The sequence below is a fragment of the Podarcis tiliguerta genome (assembly GCF_965153285.1).
Source record: "Podarcis tiliguerta genome assembly, chromosome: 14".
Taxonomy (NCBI): Eukaryota; Metazoa; Chordata; class Lepidosauria; order Squamata; family Lacertidae; genus Podarcis; species Podarcis tiliguerta.
Window position 1 is genome coordinate 37636371 of NC_139547.1, and position 19193 is coordinate 37655563.

General features: G+C 40.5%; 2 protein-coding genes and 1 long non-coding RNA gene across 5 annotated transcripts in view; 1 reads left to right on the forward strand and 2 right to left on the reverse strand.

Annotated features, from left to right (window-relative positions):
• TMEM204 (transmembrane protein 204) overlaps positions 1-10565 on the forward strand; it is a 34278-nt gene extending 23713 nt beyond the window's left edge. The window contains exon 3 of the mRNA XM_083412494.1: positions 7448-10565. Coding sequence (XP_083268620.1) covers positions 7448-7692 — 245 coding nt within the window. The 3' untranslated portion in view covers positions 7693-10565. The remainder of the gene's footprint in view (positions 1-7447) is intronic.
• IFT140 (intraflagellar transport 140) overlaps positions 1-19193 on the reverse strand; it is an 87198-nt gene that overhangs the window by 46796 nt on the left and 21209 nt on the right. For all 3 annotated transcript variants that reach the window (XM_083412488.1, XM_083412487.1, XM_083412486.1), the window contains exons 14-18: positions 18333-18450; positions 17276-17406; positions 14605-14755; positions 13572-13703; positions 10877-11070 (exon numbers count right to left, since the gene is read on the reverse strand). In XM_083412488.1, coding sequence (XP_083268614.1) covers positions 10877-11070; positions 13572-13703; positions 14605-14755; positions 17276-17406; positions 18333-18450 — 726 coding nt within the window. The remainder of the gene's footprint in view (positions 1-10876; positions 11071-13571; positions 13704-14604; positions 14756-17275; positions 17407-18332; positions 18451-19193) is intronic.
• On the reverse strand, positions 6925-7670 carry LOC310663999. Its single transcript, XR_014504728.1, has 2 exons — positions 7416-7670; positions 6925-7122 (listed from the first exon to the last, which is right to left on the reverse strand). It is a non-coding gene; the product is annotated as an uncharacterized lncRNA (long non-coding RNA).

Here is a 19193-nt window from a genome sequence, read left to right on the forward strand (position 1 = left end):
AAACATCTGGAGGGCCAAGGTTGAGGAAGCCTGAGTAAGACAATACTGTGTTGCAAGGAGAAAAGGGATTCTGCTTGAGGCAAGGTTGCCAGGATGGACCTGCTGGCAACATGTATTTATTTCTATTCCACTTTTCTTCCAAGGAGCTCAAGGTGGCATATATGGTTCTCCCCCTCCCCGTTTTACCCTTACAACAATCTGGTAAGGTAGGTGAGATTGGCTCAAGGTCGGACTGTATTAGGATTTGAACCCTGGCCCTCAGGTCCTCATCCAGCACACTGGCTCTCATTTTCAATCCTTATGTTATACCATGATATCATTTTATTATTTAACACAAGCACAACTCTGTAGAAACAAATGAAGATAAGCTTTGAAACTGAAGTTGGCTTTCTGCCAGAATGATTCAAACAGGAAGCTCATTATTCTGATCCAAAATGTAAGTTCACAGAGCAACGTTCCCCTTCCTACTTTGCCTGCCCAACCATTGACACCATCCCCTGCAGGATTCTTCTTAACAAATCCATTATCTATTTCCTTTCCCAGTAGAAAGGCACCCTCCACCCCCACTTAATGCTGACTCGTTTTCGCCAATTAACTCTTTTGGAGACACCAAAACACAAAACAAATAATGGACAATTTTTACTGAACAGTGGGACAAAAACGTAGTAGGTTTTCCACACAATAAATATGCACAGATTGATTGGCCACTGTAGGACTTTTTTTATAAGTGATTCTGTATTCTTCAAACTTTCCTCCAGCAGACATTTTATCCTGCTGAGAGTCTTTAGAAGGGGTGTTTCAAAAGCTTGATTTTACCCAAGAATGGAAGAACAGGTGGTCAGATGCAAAATTGCCAGCTGGATTATTCTTAGGACAGCAGCGATTCAAAAGAAGACGTTGCTTTAGGTGTCTCCCCCTCTAGGTTCTCCCAGCTGCTCCAATGATGTTGTTGGAAATGAAGCTCAGCAGGAGAAGGATCACATGTAAGCCCAGGCCACAGGGGCCAACTTATGAGGAAGTCTGAGGGGGCAACTGACGTTGTACACGACATCACGTCAGGCAGAGCTAAACGTAGCAGCAATGCGGCTTCAATGGCCAACAGCTCCTCCTCCTTCCCCTCCGTGGCAGGAGGAGGAGGACCTGGCCACTGAATCCATGCCACGTTTGGCTCCATGCTTTGCTTCCCCTGCCCCCTGATGTTTTGGACAGGTGGGAGTTGGTGCTGTTGGCCCAGACACAGGTCAAGTCCACAATGCTGGTTCAGAAGTGACATCATCAAAGTTTCAGATATAAATTAATTCCTAGAATTCCATCCTGGAAACTAGATTGTGAAAAAAGGGAGCTTATGGCTACTGCTGGCCTCCATTAATTTATCTAATCCCCTTTTAAAATCATCAAAACTGTTGACTACGATGTCTTATGGACGTGCATTCCATAAGTTATCATGGCTAATATTTAAATGGGATCTCTGTGTTCAGAGTCACACACACGCTCTGAATAAGGGGGATAGAGGAGAAATGAGGTAGCTATCACTTTTGTGCTCTCCATTTGAGCTTCTAGAACCCAATGGATGGCAGCTGTGGGATGGGGAACCTGTGACCCTCAAATTTTGTTGCTGTCCCATCAGTCACAGTCGGCAGCCCTACCTGTTTCTTAACCTCGATGTTTGTCTAGAACAGTTTTGGCATGCCAAACTGAACCTATATGCATCACTTTAAAATATTCTGGTGACATAAGTAATTTTTAGAGCTTCCCCACCTGCCTGGGACTTGCCATGAAATCTGAAGAGAAGAAAAGGGTGGTGTGTCATTCATTCACTGCTGTTGAGAGTTAGAGTTCAAGCAAAGGTCCTGTGAAGGGAAACAGCCTTGCTAACACAAGTGGTTTTATTTTGAGCAACACAAGGAAGTTTAGTAGCTTTCTGTGATGAATAATTAGTCCCTTACATAAAAGATGAAGAACTTGCAGAGTGCTGGCTTACATCAGGCCAAACTTTAGTGGCTTATATAGCAAGGGTGGGAATGGGCTAGGATGAAAGTGATGGGGGGGGGACAGAAATAGAACACAGGATTTTCATTAGAGATGGACAATTCTGTCATTTTCTGTACCATGACAGTTTTCACACTTACATATGCGTCTCACACAAACACATAGGACAGTAATGCACAAACTACAGTCACTTTTATATGGTATACAAAGAAACTAATAAAAATAATCATTTCTGCCACTTTTCCTCTGCTGATAAAACCTGACACGTGCTTAACCAAACTCCTGACGACTGGTGGAAACGAGCCCCCCGCTCGATCTGTTCACTTGGAGTTAGAACTCTTTTTACAGAATTGTATCTGAGCACTTCATCACATACCTCTGCTTCAGCATCTTGAGACATTTGAGGCTCATTTCTTTTGCATTTTATTTCCCCTAATTCCTGCAACACAGCTTAGGTCAGGAAAAGGAGACTGGGCTTTGGCCAGTGAAATAAACACAGCCTAGCCCTGTTGCCGCCGCACGTTACCTCTGATAACATTTGTACAGCATACTGCTTTTTGAAAAGGCAAACATAGGCCACTTTACTATCTATATATCTGAAGGTACTCCACTTTGCTTACTGAAGATATAAGTGCAGTATAGCTGTGCCTTCACACTATAATACCGATATGCTTGAATTGCTGCATGATTGCTGCATCTCTAGAAATCATTCATCACCAAATTACTTAAAGATCATAGCAAAGATTATGTCTATTTGTTCTACATTTAGATACAGAAACGTAGGGTTGGAGAGGACCAGTAATTCCAGGTTTCAGAGGAAGGCCTATAGAAATCTACAACCAGTTCTCTAATCCCTGCACCATTATGTCAGTTGACTAGGAGAGAGAAGTACAAGGGTTCATGCTTGCTGATGAATTGCCAATAGGTGGACATTTCTTGAACTAAGGAGTCAATCAAGACTAGCCATTCTCACACATCATCTTTGTATCTCAACCCTGGGCCAAGCCAATATCAGACACCATACCCTCCAACATTTCTTCAATGAAAATAGAGACATCCCATTTCATAATGATAATTTTACTATTTATAACTCACACATCTTACTGGGTTGCCCCAGTCACTCTGAGCAGCTTCCAACATATATAAAAATATAATAAAACATTAAACATAAAATACCCCTTCCCTTTATAGGATTGCCTTCAGATGGCTCGGGGGTTGGATAACTCTATACCCTCCACCATTTCTCCAATGAAAATAGGGACATCCTAAGGAAAAGTGTGACATTCCTGGATCAAATCAGAAAATGGGACGGCTCCTCTAAATCAGGGACGTCCCTGGAAAATAGGGACACTTGGAGGGTCTGAGACATTGCTGATGTTCTGGGCTTCTCTTTCTTATTATTACCTCCTTCAACTCCAGTCATCATTTTAACAAAACTCTCATGTTTTGCTTCAAGTCAGTAGAATCATACACACCAATTGAAGCCAAAATTGTGGCAGTTGAGCTGTAAGTTGCCTGTTATATGACAGCACTTTAAGCAACACCTAGATACCACTAACAGCCAGCCTATGCTTGTTCCTGCTTTGTCCTTTTTTACAAGTCCCTGTAATTTTTTAAAAAGCAAAGTAGCAAAAATACTACTTTATTGAAATTCTCCAAGTTCTGTGCTTTAATTTGGTTCATATCTTGAGTTAGTCTGCATTACGGCTGCAATCCAATACCCAGTTTCCTGGGATTAAACCAAAAAAACTTAGTGGGACTTATTTCTGAGTGGACATATGTAGGACTGTGCTGCAAGTGCCCTACAATGACATCCCCCAGGGAAGAGTATGTGAAAATGTGAGGAAGGGCTATAGCTCTGAGGCAGAGCATCTATTTCACATGTAGAAGGTCACAGACTCATTCCCCCAGTAATACTGAGATAGATGGATTGGATTAGTGGTCTGACTCTGTATAACACAACTTCCTGTGTTCCATTTTTGAAGTACACAGGACAGCACACAAAAATTGTTGTTTCTGCAAGAGCATTTCCAGAAAAACTAGTCTGAGGGAGCAAAAGGCACTGTAAAGGACATTAGATCCAAAGGATTTAACCCATACTATACAGAAACTTGGTAACTGTGAATGAACGATGGAGCTGGGTGGGAACCTGCTACTCCTCAGAACCATCCCTTTATTTCTTGCTGGCCTTTGCAGACATTAATCCCAAGCCAGTGTCTTCCAAATATTTACTAAACAAAACCAGAAAGGCTTAAATGATTTTTACAAGGCTCTATAAAAATATAACACAATGCATTTTTTGGATCTTTCGTGAAAGGATAATTTGTACTGGATGGCACTGAAACTCAGCAAGTTTGCACGTGGAAATCTAGTTCTAGTCATATTCAGCTGTCATATTCAAACCCAAGAATGTATTGGTGAGCAACTCAATTTACAGGTGGACTAATCTGAGAAGTGAATGAAGGATGGGGATAAGCTACCACCCCGTTCTCCAAAGCCAAGTGCCAATGTGATAGGAATTTTATGGTATTAGATATATGGTAATGTTCATAACTGCACATACATAGATCAACACAGGAAGACCAACCTGGAACCATTTTGATTCCTAAACTGACCAAATCTTTCCTCACAAGATATGTCTTAAAAGCCTCCCCATTGTCTCTTTCCTCACAAGATATGTCTGTTTGAATAAGGTGTGACCTGGCCCAGGAAATAAGTATTTTAACACCACAAAAGAATGGCCAAGCACCCCAGACAATCCAATCAAGTAACTTGCCAGACAGGAGATAGTAGAGGTGAGAGGAGAAAAACAACATTTAAATTCCTGTGATGTATGCATAATGTTTCTGGGGGTGGTCCTGATCTAGAGAATGGGATTTTCAAAAGTCTTTATAAGCTCTGGCACAGCAATTCTGGGGGGTCCTCTTCCTCTCCTGCGTGTGAGGGGAGTACCCTGTTGCAACAGATCAATAAAGATCAAGCTTACTAGCTGCTTTGCTTCTCAATATTCTCTGGTTGGCCTCTGTTATTTTCTCCTACCAATAGGGAACCTATGTAAGGACTCTATATGGGTTCTTGGATACCCCATAAGGGAAAAGGGCATATTTTTATTTACAACACCACCAAGTCCTTATAGCATAATTGCCACATCCTCTAATCAGTTTTCTTGCCTCCAGGGGAGAAGCAGCTGGTATCTTCAGGGTACTGAATTTAGCTGAAGGGCCTCTAGTTGCTGACTCCTTTAGAAGACTCACTATTGAAGAAAACAAATCATCAAGTTCCCTTGTAGCCATTTTTTAGGATGCAGTTGCATACAATGGTCATATTGTAAGAGATGTGCAAGCAAAGCAGAGAGAGATCACCTTCTTCATGTCTGACCTGTCCTTGCCCACAAACCTAACGGAAATGGTATCTGCAGATCTTTATGTCTGTTTACGGGCCTTTGTTTATTCTAGTCTCCCTTTGCAAAGGGGCCCTTTTGTCTATGTGAATTCCTTCTGTTATGGTGGTGGTTAAGGAAGTGTTTATGGGAGTAAGGGAAGCTGATTTTTTTCCTATTATGTGAGACACATTTGCCTCTTTGTATATTGTTCTTGTCAGGCTAATTAGATCTATAAATTACTTCCATCAAAAGTTAATAACTAGACCTGCAAGGGTGGAGGAGGGAAAGAGAAACTAGAATGCTGCAGTGAGGTTCATCAAGAAATAGGGCACTGCCTTAAAGGGAAGGAGGTTTTGCGACTGCATACACAACATCTTGGGGTCAGATGTTCTGGGTTCTACTGCTGACCCCATGACAGATTTCCTGCATGGCTAGACAAGTCTCCTCACCTCAGCTTCCTCATCTCTGAAACTATGAATAACCGGATATTTAGGATACATATGAAGCGGGAAGCCGCAGTGGGATTCTTTGTGTTCATAAAGATCTTCAAGAGCAGTGGGATAATGTGCTGCAGAAAGGCAAAATACTGTTGCGCTTTAAGATTAGATGTTTTCCTACCATTTCACAGGAGATTCCTAGATAAAGGAATTTCCCAGAGGAAAAAATTATTTTCCTTCTTCACAATATCCGTGTTTATATAACTCTTCATTGAAAGCATGTGAATCCTTGTTCATGGCCTCTTGAACTAGTACCACATAGAGCCAACTCCATATGGAAAGCCACTGGTGTGAATGGCTCTTTCTGTGACTCAGGCGATTTTTAACTCTGTAAGAACAGTTTCCTAGAGAGGATCAGCTGCACTGACATTGTTTAAATTTATGTGCAACACGAAACACCAAGACAGCCTGCACAATCAATCTACTAAGTAGAGATGGGTCCACACATCAAAAGAGGTAACTCATACAGGTGACTGCTTGTATTAATTGGACCCAGTACTGTCCATTGGTTTTAAAAACCTGCATAGCTGAGCTTAGACTTTGAGGACCTTTCTACACGATTGTTTGCCAATATGTATGGGACATCCTGGATATGTGAGTTTTCAATAGGGGAACATTAGATTTTCTGAGTAGCCAAGGCACGGTATTTAGTATGAGTGGGGAAATGCCAGGCTTTGGAGTGCAAAGAAAATCCTGCTGACCTTGCTGCTGATTTCTTATGGCAGTTATGTACATTTTATTGGTACTTTAAGTGGGGTTCTTATTATTGCCTTTTTTGTATTGCTGTGATGTGGCAACTACTATGCATTCCCGCTGGAAGGAATGGCAGAGTATAAAATGGAAATAAATAAATTAGAGTAATAGCTCAGTTGGTTAGAGTGTGGTGCTGGTAATGCAAAGGTTGCAGGTTTGATCCCCATATGGGACAGCTGCATATTTCTGCATTGGAGGGGGCTGGGCAAGGTGATTCTCAGGGTCCCTTCCAATCCTACAATTCTATGATAAAGGCCACAACTGGTGCTAGCTCAGTAACAGAGGCAAAACTCAGAACACAGCTTTTAAATTTAAAAACAAGATTTCATTTGAAAACCAGTGACCGGTACAGTATGTGCTAAAGGCTCAGAGAAAGCGAAACTGGTTGAATGGATTTCCTTTGTGCATCTAGAAATGCACAGAGTCAAACTGGTTTCCAGTCTCCTTTTCCTACTCATTTATGTAACCTTGGTTCCAAAGTTTTAGGTGTCCCTTGGCTTCCTAGAATTAAACAGAAAATTTACATTGAGTGGTATTCAATGCCAAGTTTTACTCAGAGTACACCTATCAAAATTAATGGGCCTAACTTATTCATGCTCACTAATTTCAATGGGTCTTCTTGTGATTAAAACATGAGTGATATTTAACTACTCTAGTGCCAAAATCTGGAGATATATGTTTGTGCATGCACACTTTTGCACACATGAACCACTATCAGATGCACACTACTGGGCAAGATACAAAGTTCTTTCGCAACAAGTGATTTTTCTAGAATGTCTAGATACATTACTCACATATGGCATTCTATTTTGTACGTTTCTTTCAGGTTTCGTTCTGGTCATTGGGTTGGTGACCTTCTATCGTATTGGACCCTATACCAGCCTGTCCTGGTCTTGCTACCTGAACATTGGGGCTTGTCTTCTGGCCACACTGGCTGCTGCCATTCTCATATGGAACATCCTTCACCGACGGGAGGACTGCATGGCACCCAGAGTCATCGTTATCAGTCGTACCCTGACTGCTCGCTTCCGACGTGGGCTGGAGAATGACTATGTTGAGTCACCATGTTGAGAATATGTGGGTAAAAGGGGCAGACTCTTCAGCGAAGACGACATACAAAATGGACTGCTTTCTATGAACTATGCCATGTAATTTAAACATTGAAGGAAATCACTAAGTTCACTTTTCAATTAAAGAAGCCCAACATTATTACTTGGATGGGCTACATCTATATACATGTGTACATTATACACCACCTCTCCTCTCTGATGTACAGTGTAAAATATTAACAGCTTAACTATCCTGATGGAACTTCAGTCAAAAGTCAGGGATATTAAGGGTGATGGCTTATGTACCCAAACCCAGGAAATGCATCGCAAAAAAGAGGACAAAACGGGACAGAGATTTAAATAATGTGCACCTGCTAATTGAAATGTACTGTCGCAAATTTAGAAACAATTATTATAATTAAATAGAAACACAATATATTTCACCATGGTGGGGAACAAGATGGTAACCTGTGTGTCTGCGCAAACTGCTGTCCAGGTGCTAACTGTTGATGGACAGCAACTTATAAAGCCCTCCCTGTTTTCTTTCCTTATGGTTCTTTAACTTTAAACCAGGAATGAAGTAGAACGCCCTTCAAATGGAGGATGACTTTAAGCAGAAGACTATAATCTGAGAAGTAGGGCACATGGTCATTCTAGGAAGATTTGAAATGTGGCAGATCTACCCAAGATGAGTTTTGTAGGACTGTGGAAAGGGGGAAAGATGACCCAATATTCCAAGCTTGAAACTTGGTTCAGAGAAAGTTATCCCACAATAAAAAACTTAGCTATGGAAAGTATCCTTTTTTGGATCCAATAACATAAAGCACATGAAAGAGGAAAGGAAAACTTGTTCCATGTCACATTTTCATCAACATCATTCAATTAATAATGCTTGTGTAACACATACGTTATATTAAAGAGTCAACCATCCATAATGTTAAGTGTGTTCAATCTGGTAGGAACAATTATTTCTATTTCAAAATTTTCAAACCAAAAAGCTACTGACATAATAGTAGAATTTATAAAGAATGTCAGCATTTTTTTAAAGGAATGAAAGTTGAAGGTTTCAAGCTTGTCTTCTTTTAAAGCAAATATTTCAGAAAACTTCACAAGGCATTAAACCGATGATAAAGAAGTACACCCCAAAAACCCAACACCTTGTAATGTGATCCATTTATATAGTTATGTTAATAACCACAGTCCCTCTTTTCATCACCCTAAACAGTTACCCAGTTCAAATTTTACTACTGGGCATTTTCATATTTGGTGCTGATTTGAAAGATTCACTACTGGGTATGTACGATGCCATGTTAAAAATTTATATCAGAGGTGGATTTAAGACAGTGCAACCAGTTCCACCATACTGGACACCAAGCCTAGGGGATGCTGCAGGGCATCACAACTATGGTGTAGTGAATTAAGAATGGAAGGCAAGAGGCAGGGGGGTGCTGAATTTTGGCCTCGCACAGGGCGCTACTGAAAATTTGAAAGACCAAAGTCCACCCCAGTTGAGAGACAAACTAAAGCCGCTATCAGGAGGCGCAGGAGTAGGGTAGAGTTTGAGTTGAGTTTACTAGAGATAAAAGTTACTCCTTATTTATCTAATGGGAGTGCAAAAATATTGCCTTCCAACAAGCCTCATAATTCTGTTTGGCATAGCACTGAAATTATTGTAAAACGGCCAGGTCCAAAACACATGGAAGAAAGAAAGGTGGGAAAAGCAGGAAGTGATATGTGTGTCACATAAAATTGAAGATGCTACATTTTTGCTATAGGCATAGCCACTGAGACAGAGAGGTCAGGATGACAGAGCTGTGAACTTATATATTTACTGTCTCTTTCTCAGAGACCTGTGTAGTATATATCTTTAAATCTGTGCTTTGATTTTTGGTGTCACCACCTCATCTTCTCCACTCCACTCCACTCCCCACCCCAATTTCATTTTCTTCACAAAGAAAATAATCAAGCTGGCTCTTGAATTTCATTACAATGTAATTTGGATGCCAAATAAGGGAGAAAGCCAAGTTTGTCACTTAAGCCCCAGCACTGCAGGACAAATGTGGACAAATCAGCGCCCATAGCACACATACAGTTATTGAGGAACTATATTTATCAAGTCAACCAATAAAGACTAGAATACCGAGATGATTAGCTTTCGTTTCAAAAATCTATTGAAATACATTTCAATAGATAGTGGTGAAACAGCAAAATGAAGAGACAAATTCATTGCTTTTTCAAAACAATCATGGGTGTAAGCTCACATGTCTGTAGGCTTAATCTGTACATTTAGCAAGTGGAAAACCTATATCAGAGTAAGAATATTAAGAAGTAAGTGCAGAATACACACTAACCATTCTTGTGTGTCTCTAGTACTATGAAACTTCAAACATAAAATTATTCAAGACAATTAAAGTTATAGTTCTGTGGACACTTACCTGAACACACTGGGTCTTGCTGTTGAATAGGACTGTACTGTACCTATACTGTTGTATAGGATTGTACTGTAAATAATGCAAGTTGGAACCATGAAATGAAAATTGTGTGGGCAGGCATCTATGTGTTGAAACAAATTGTCCTTTCCTGTTCTTAATTTCCCATCACACTCCACGGCCAGCCTCCAGAATTTAACACAGACTTGTAAGGCCATCTTCCTAAGACTGCACTGAATGATCACATAATCAAAAACTGGATTTTATTTTAAAATTTGCCTGGCTTGCTTTCTGGAAAAGCTCTGTATGCTAAAAATTAAATGTGCTCTAATTAACTACCTTTAATAAAATAAAATAAAATATTGGAATATTTAAGACATGTTATTTCTGCTAATATTGCAATAGTCATACTATAATAATGTGAAATTAAAAACAAATGGTGGCTCTGTGGCCAGTTCTACTGTTATGTTTTTGAGTCATTGTGTTTGTTGTAGAGGGATAAAGTAGCCAATGTGGTTGCCCTCAAGGGAAAAAAATTCCAAGAACTGACCAAGAGGGTTTATGTTCTGCTATAGGAGCAGACAAAGCATTCCAATGACATATCTCAAACTACCTTTGAAACTTCAGAGTTTGAAAAGGATAATAATTGGGGGATGCATTACAAGAAATATAAGCCCAAAAGTTCAATGGCCATCTGGATTTACTTACACACCTCTTTGGATCCTAGCCAGCACATACACAAATCTTGTAAAAACCAAACCAAGTTAGTGTCCCTACCTTTTGATGAGCTTGATGGATTTGAAGGCCTCATCCATATCCCCAATGGTGAGATAGAAGCTGAAGTTAAGCATAGCATCACATGTGGCCTTGTCACACTCTTCCAACCCAAGGAAGTCGCGCAATGGCCTTCTGGCTACCATTTGATAGAGTGTTACCCCACTAGGCTCTGCCTCATCTTTATCAGCTTCAGGCTGAAAGGAAAACACAAGTCATATGATGAGCAGAATATCATTAGTTTTTCCCATGAAAATAAATTCCTAAATAATTTTTAAGCCTGTGACAGCAGCTATATTCTTATCCAAAACAGTTCTTATATTTTGAACACAGTAAAAGCCTCATATTAGCACTATACTTACTATTTTTTACCAATCTAAAAAAAGTCTTTAAAAGGAGTGCCACATGACAAAAGGGATAAACAAATCCAAAATATTTTCACAATATTTAAGGAGTACAAATAGCAACTTGCAAACCCAACCACTTTTACTTTCTGAAGATTTCACCCTTTGGGGAAAATTAAGAGTTGAGCTATTTGGAGCAAATTCTGGGACAAGTGACTATCGTACAACAGCAATGTGGAAGCTTTTTAAATGGTCTTCAACACAGTGACTTTGTAATATGAGAATTCTCCCACTTCCATTCATCTTTACAGCTCACAAGATAATGTAAATTCTACACTGTTTTAGAGGCCTTTGGCAGAAAAATGGCTTGTACATATAAATAAATAATGCAGCTTATGCACTGCCAAATATAAATAAATAGATACGAATGAACTGCAGGAGTTAATAGAAGACACAACACAACACAACACAACACATATTGGGAAATCCTATGGTGACTCCAAATGCAACAAAGTAATTGAGAATTCCAGTGGTGCACACCTTGATTTCACCAATAAGTATTCTTCTCTTTTCATCAACTGCCATTAGGTAATGTGTTTACATGGGTGAATCAGGGTATGCATCAACTAGTATCAACAAAAAGGCCATGCCATATTAAATGTCACAAAAGATATCACAACATCAGATATGCGGGGGGAAATAGACAATGAATCTTGAGTTTACTGGGCCATTGCAAGCACTTGTGAGTTGCAATTAAGGGAAGGCACTCGCACATAGACTTGAAGTATTGCATTTTCTCTCATGCCGCCCACCTCACTGACATCAAACCTACTTTTCTAAGCCTTCTAGGACTTTGTGCATAATCTTTAGGTAACAGGAACTGAAACAATGAAATCCGGGTGGGAGAGGCAAATTCATTTAATAAAGGCCAGCGAATGATACTTACGTAAGGTTTAAAGACAGAGCCTCTCCAAAACAACAACTATTGGCCAGCAGAAATGAAAAAGAAACAGAATGATAGGAGCAGCATTTTATTTAATAAAAAAAAGTATGTAGACAGAGTGAAGAATAAAACAGACAAAGCAGAAATAGTGACAGAAAATGCAATGAAACAGACAATCTGCCTCTGTTACATTGAGAGTATATAAACCTCAGGCATGGCAAATATCTAAACTGCAGCTATTGAGGTCTTTCTTCTGTAATCTAGATGTGCCGTTTCGCCCCAGTTATGTATAAGGAATATGTTATCACAGATATTCTTGCCAAAACAGGATTTAATTTTTCTCCATTTCCAAAATGCCAATTCTCTGGGTCTTGCTCTCAATTGTAATGAAGATGGGGATCAACTGCATATCCAGTATGAGTGGTGCTCTGTGCGTCACTCAAAAATGGCAGCATGGCATTGCTCAGTGTCACATCATCACTAAGACTTCCAGTCCAGTGTTAAAAAGGCAAACCAAGAAGATGGGAAGCATGTTGGTGGACTATGAACAGATTATACCATATGGAATTGGGCTGATCATGCTGCTTTTTTCTGCTACTTCCAGAGTGTCATTCTATGCACATTTGAAGAGCCCCAAATGATAGAACAGTGCAAACAAATCAAATCGCTTGTAATTTCTAGTGATTTCTTATTTGCATTGCTACTTAATTACCTCTGCTGCTGTTGGATGGAAGCTCCAAAGGATTTCCTCCCACCTACCTACTCTAAGGTCCGGAGAGTGGATATTTATATTGTTGTTCTTCCTGGAGCCTTTATCAGTCACCCCTGAAACCAGGGAGTGGCTAGAAATTCAGACTATCCAACTGTCCAGATGGTGAAATGTCCCAGTCCTTGGAGGGGGGGGGTAACATCCGGTGCTACCTGGCAGCAGTTGGCAGGTAGCACATTTTGAAGTGGAAGAAGCTATCATCTCCTACGGTCAACATGAAACCATAAAGGAGAAGTAGATGGAACAGACACCACAGAAACATCAATGACTGCACAGTTAAATTACTGTACTGTCCCTCCACAGCCTTCATTAGTCACCACTGTCTTAACAAAAAAAAAACAACAGGACTTCATGTTTTATGTAACTTTGAACTGGAGGCTGAATTTGCTTGTTTTCCTATTCTCTTCCTATCTCTTTATACTTTTGTATCATGTGTACAAAACTGTAAGGCTGCAAGTGTATTAGATTGTAAGCCTGCTGCAATATTTGTACAGCACCCAGGAAGACATTAGGTGCTTTATAAATAATAACAGGCAAGTCTCAGTTTACCTTAACCTGGTCCAGAGAACAAAATGTTTCCTGCATGGAGATAAAGGGGAAGCTTTCAAGGATCAACTCTTTATAAACTCTTTGACCACTTACCTTTTTGGCAAAATAATAATGTGGTACCTCCATGCCCAAAAGAGACCGGTAGGCTGATGGCAACGGAAAGCGATCATGGAGCAAAAGCCCATGCTCTTCAGTACAGAAGAAGGATACGATCAAAACATCCACCTGGAAGGGGAAATTGAACACTATTTGGGTTTTATGGAGCAATATCCTTTTTACAGTTTGTTTTTATTTTCCATTTTCACTTGGCAGAGTTCTCAGTTAAACAACAGAACACACACCTGCTACGGATGGCCAAGTTACAGGGATCCTCTCTAAACTGATCATAAATTCACCCCACAAATCAGCCTGCACTCCAGAAAGACAGTAACAAAGCGTCCTGTATTTCAGGAACAAACCACCTCTTCACTCAACAGGGGAAGCCCCTGCAAACATTTATGTTGACATAAGCCAACCACTTTGCTGAAGAGGAGCTACAAAAACAAAACAGAGCTATATATTAGACTGCAGAACAGAGGAAGCGGCTTATACCAAGTTAAATCATTAGCGCATCTAGCTCTGTTTATACATGGGATGAGGAACATTATTTCTCCTGAGGGCCACATTCCTTCAGGGGAATTTGCCACAGGCTGAATTTTTGCTGGTGGGAGGGGCTGCAGCTGGCAGTGGGTGGGGCTATAGCCCAAAGTGGGCAAGGCTATCCACAGGCAGCTGTGATCACTCAGAGATAATGGAATTCTACACATGCACAGAGATTATCCCCCTTTTAGACACTCTGTGGGTGAAGAGAAGGTGAAAAATACCTGAATCCTGGAACTGAGAGGAGACTCCTGGCTGAACCCTTCCCCATTATCAAACCCTGACAATCATTTATGCTAAACAACATGTGAACTGTCACAAGAGTTCATACAGTCAGCCTTTTTTATTTTAAGTTTCAAGACCTTCAAGAAGGATTCCTCATGGCAACCAACTGAAGCATTCTAGCTAAACCCCTGAGCACAGAGTTAACATCAACAACCAATCCCTACAGTGCAACAAGCCAGAGGAGAATAGGAGAAAGACATACTGAGTTTTCTTCTGATTGCTGATTCTTGTCCAGGGACTGCTGACTTGGGTTCCGATCTGTTTCACACACAAAAAGCCTTGGTTCGCTTTGATCCCAAAAGTGACTAGTAGGAATACGATCACTCAGCTCTGGATATTCAGAGGTGTTTCTCCTACATGGACAACGCAAGTATAAATCCAGACCACAACTACTTGTAAAACACATTCATAATTAGTAATCAAAATATAGGGTGATTTTTTTTGGGGGGGGTGAGGTGAGGGGGGGACAAACAAGCAAGAACCAGATGACTGTATATGCTGGATTTGAAACTGTAACAGAATCAGATAGGTGAGCTCCAGCTAATGCTACATGTGATAGATGCCATCAAAGACATGTTACATACCCCTTGAGGCTATTACTGACAACTGACAGTTCAGTTAGTTTTATTAAGGTAGTTAGTTTTATTAAGGTAGAATGTACAGCAAATTTGCAATCTAACAAAAGAACCAGGACACAGAAAGAACTCTTCTCCCCGGCAAATCCCACCCACCATGTATCATGTACACTGCATCTTGGGCTCCATTGAGAAAATGTGGGATATAAATGCAATAATGAACAAGCAAATATAATGTCTAGGCCCAATTCACAGTTCAAGTCCATTGGATCAGGGGTTCTTGAGCCAGGGATCCCTGAAGCCTGAGCTGGGACCTGCACAATCCATACCCTGAGATTCTGCACCCATTGGGGATCTGAATCAGGAACCCACATCCCCATTTCAACCTGTCAAGGCAGGCAATGTGCTTGGAGAGACTTTTCAGGAAGGAGGCGGCATGCTAGGCTCTATTGCCACTTCTGAAGGAAGGGTGAACTGCTCCAGAAGGCAAAAATGGCTTTAGTCCATTCTTAAGACTCAAGGACTGAAAGCTGCTCGCCTGCAGCTCTCCATGGTGCTGCAACTAAAAGCCTCCTTTGCCCCATGGGCATCTTTGCTGAGGACAGAACAGCCCGATGCCAACTCATTAAGAGTGCAAGCACTTACAATTAAATGATAGAACCACAGCAATAAAAGCATATTCCAGAGGGAGAAAAGAAATAAGCCAACATGTAGGGCCACCTTCTTTAATCAACTCTCTCCAGAAACTCATGAGAACATGAGGCCCACCAAATTCCAATTGGGGTTAGTGTGTACAGATGAGAAAGACTGGATGGTAACACACCTCCCCTATAAACACCATGAAAATGATGCTGACTATTGGTAAACAGGAGATCCAGTTTTACAGTGACCCCTGGTGGATGGTTTAAATGTTTATAAACTACATTTCCATTTAAAACCATAATCAAAAGCAGCACTGAAAGCAATTCTAAAATCATAGTGATTAATATAAGAGAAAATAAAAACTAAAAGTATAGAAAAAGCCAACTATCAGCAACAAAACAAGTGCCAATAAAAACTTGACTAGCTGCAGATTTCTGTGCAGTTTTTTTAAAAGAACAGAGTAATGAAGACAGGACATAATGATCTTATAGGTGAACATATGTGAAAGTGAAAGTGATTCATCCATCCCTACATGGCACTAATATCAAACACTATAGATTGTTGTTCATAGCAGCTTATTCTTGTATGAGGCAGCTTTAAGTTCCCTCCGCTGGGTGAGTATAGCAGCAGTGCTATAATGCAAAACAATAAGCCAAATAAGGCAGACTCCAAATCCAACTAAATAATTAGGAATTTTGGTGGTTCTAGCTGATGATACTTACGTAAGGTTTATAGACAGATCCTCTCCCAAACAACAACTACTGGCCAGCAGAAATGAAAACAAACAAACAAATGGAATGACAGGAGCAGTAAAAAAAAAAAAAAAATTTAGGGAGGGAGGGAACCAGTGCACACATTAATACAGGTAAAGTAGAAATAATGACAGAAAATGCAGCATGTCTTGCATGAATGGTACTATGTACACCACCCTAAAAGAATGGTGGCATGGCATTCTTCCTTGCCACATCATTGCTACTTTATCATGGTGCTTCCTGGAGACTTCCAGTTTAGTATTGTGGTGCCAAGCCAAGAGGAAGGGAAGCAAGCCAGTGGACTGGGAACAGAATATAATGCACAGAGCTGGGCTGGTGCTGCTGCTTTTTCTTAGAAATATTGTCCCCTTTGTGGCAGTCACCCCTGCCATTGGGAAGAGGGAAGTGCTACAGTTACCTCTATAAGGTGATGCTCCACCCTTAGCAACCAAAACAACTGGTACCATGGGAAAAAGACATGGAGCTTAGCATTAATTGATAAACTGAACTGATTATGCCCAGCTGCATAACAGCAAATATTGTGAGGCTTTTCAAAAGACTAGGAGCCTTTATCTCTTATATGAGGAAAACATATTAGTGCTGTTCTGTGAACTCTTGCACAAGAGCTAGCAGAAGACTTCTCACAGAGCCATTCCACAAGGGGTTGTGTATAGTATAGTATAGTATAGTATAGGAGCGTATGTACGTGTGTGCGGACACACACACACTATAGTATATCAAAGAGTAAATAAGAAATGTACAGGCTGTACTTTGTAACATCTAAGTGGTCTATAAAGAAGTCTTCAGGTGAGCTTATGCAAATAATTAATGTTTTTTCCACTCTCATTAATTAATTCACATCAATAATCTCTCCCTCCACCTCAGGCTCAAAAAGCATTCTCACCCTTCAGCCTCCTGTCCAATGGAGATCATCTCCCTGGCATCCTTCTGTTGCCCAGATTGGAAATCAAACAGAGTGACTGTGTCCATTTCAATGTCATAGAAACAGATCTTGGAGTCAAGACTCCCATCAGCCTACAGAAGTATAAATAAGAGAAGTTGAACAGGAAAAGACAGCCTAATTGTCTCATTCTAGTCACTATGGTTCATAAAACTGAAGATTAATAAAAAACAATCTGGGATGGAAGAAACAGAGCAAGAAAAAAGAAATTTACAAAGCAATCAAGATGGTTCTCTAGGTGTTCTCAAACTTGGTCAAGTAGTTCCTCAAATCACATCGATTCTTGAATTACCATTGTTTTAAGGTGCATAACGCACAAATTTATTTGATTTGATTTACCCATTATAATATATGCTTGTGATATGTGTAGGTGCATATCCACCTAGACAGTGGAGTTTATTTGAAAAGTCAAACCTATAGTAACACCAGTGGTTTTGGTTTCTGCCTGTACCTCCAGCATCTACAGAACTGGCAGAGTTGAAGAAATAATCCAAATAAACATTGTACTTTGCAATCCAGAATGGCATGGCATGGTAAAAATCTACTCTAAAACGTTCTGGACTCCATGTAGAAGCTTGCACTAAAATCACACTAGTGTGAAGTATGGAACCTGTAGCTGTTTGTCCTGCAGTGTGATACTGGCAATCTAGTGCAGATGGCTGCATTTTGGTAAAGTTGGTTCAGATGTGGTGCCAAGCCATGGCTGAGTGTTATGTGAATGAACTTTTGTGTTTGCCTGCTCCCTCAATCCCTTGTGTGTTCCATTTCTCCGGGTTTAGTGTTAGTCCTGGTTTGCAGGCAAATCATGGTTTCCCAATAAATCAGCTGAGAAATCAGAACAGAATGCACATAGGTAGTTCACAGAGCATCAAGCTATGGCTTGAACGCAGTCTGTAATAAACTGATCACAGATTTGTCCCAACAAGAGATTCACCGTTGGCCTAGACATTCCGGGCCCCATTCAGGTTTTAGTCATAGGCAAGGGACAGTCCAGACTCACCTTGTTGATGAGGATGCTAACTTTGTTGCCACTTGCGTTACACTTTACAGATGCAACCCCACTAGCGCCTGGAACCAGATCACCCAGGGCCTTGCTACTCGAGTGTACTTTTGCCTCCCTGTGGGGGAGATGAGGCAGTTAGGGCAGTCTGCTCAACAAGAGCAAGCTATTCACCAAAATTATGGGAATAAGTGCATCATAATAAAATCCTCCTAGTAATCCAATTTGGTCTTAAGATAGCTGCCTTTTTGGTAACCACAAGAGTCATTTCTGGCTCATTTGTGAATCATTTCATATATTAATTTCTCACACGACCCTCGCTTCTTTGTAAGAAGCCAGCATGTATCCTCATGTGCGATGACTTCTTTTTGCTCTCCACACACAGAGCAAAGTTCACTGAGGCTAACTGCAGGTTCCCATTGTGCCAATACTTGGCAAAACATATAATGTGCATTTATGAGAAGCATTGGCATATGTCCCATTCTCCTACAAAGCAATGATATCCACATGGTAAGTAATATCTGAGGAGCAATCCACAGTGAGGAAGAAAATGGCTCATTATGTTATTAGTCAATATCATACCAGATGGAATTACAAGTTCTTTCCTTCCCACACAAACTCTGCATGCCTGCTCTATGCTAGCAAGCGCACCCATGTCAACTTCTGCACAACAAGTATAAAAGAGATATCACAGAACACACCAAAAAGTATGTCACACAACCAGTACTGTGCCTGACATACCTTAGAAGTTTCAAAAACTTCAGCATCTACAAAAGTTCTACATGTTGAATCATGAAAAGAAATTATACTTGAGCCATATTTTAATACAAACAGAATGATCTATGATAATGTCTGAAGCCT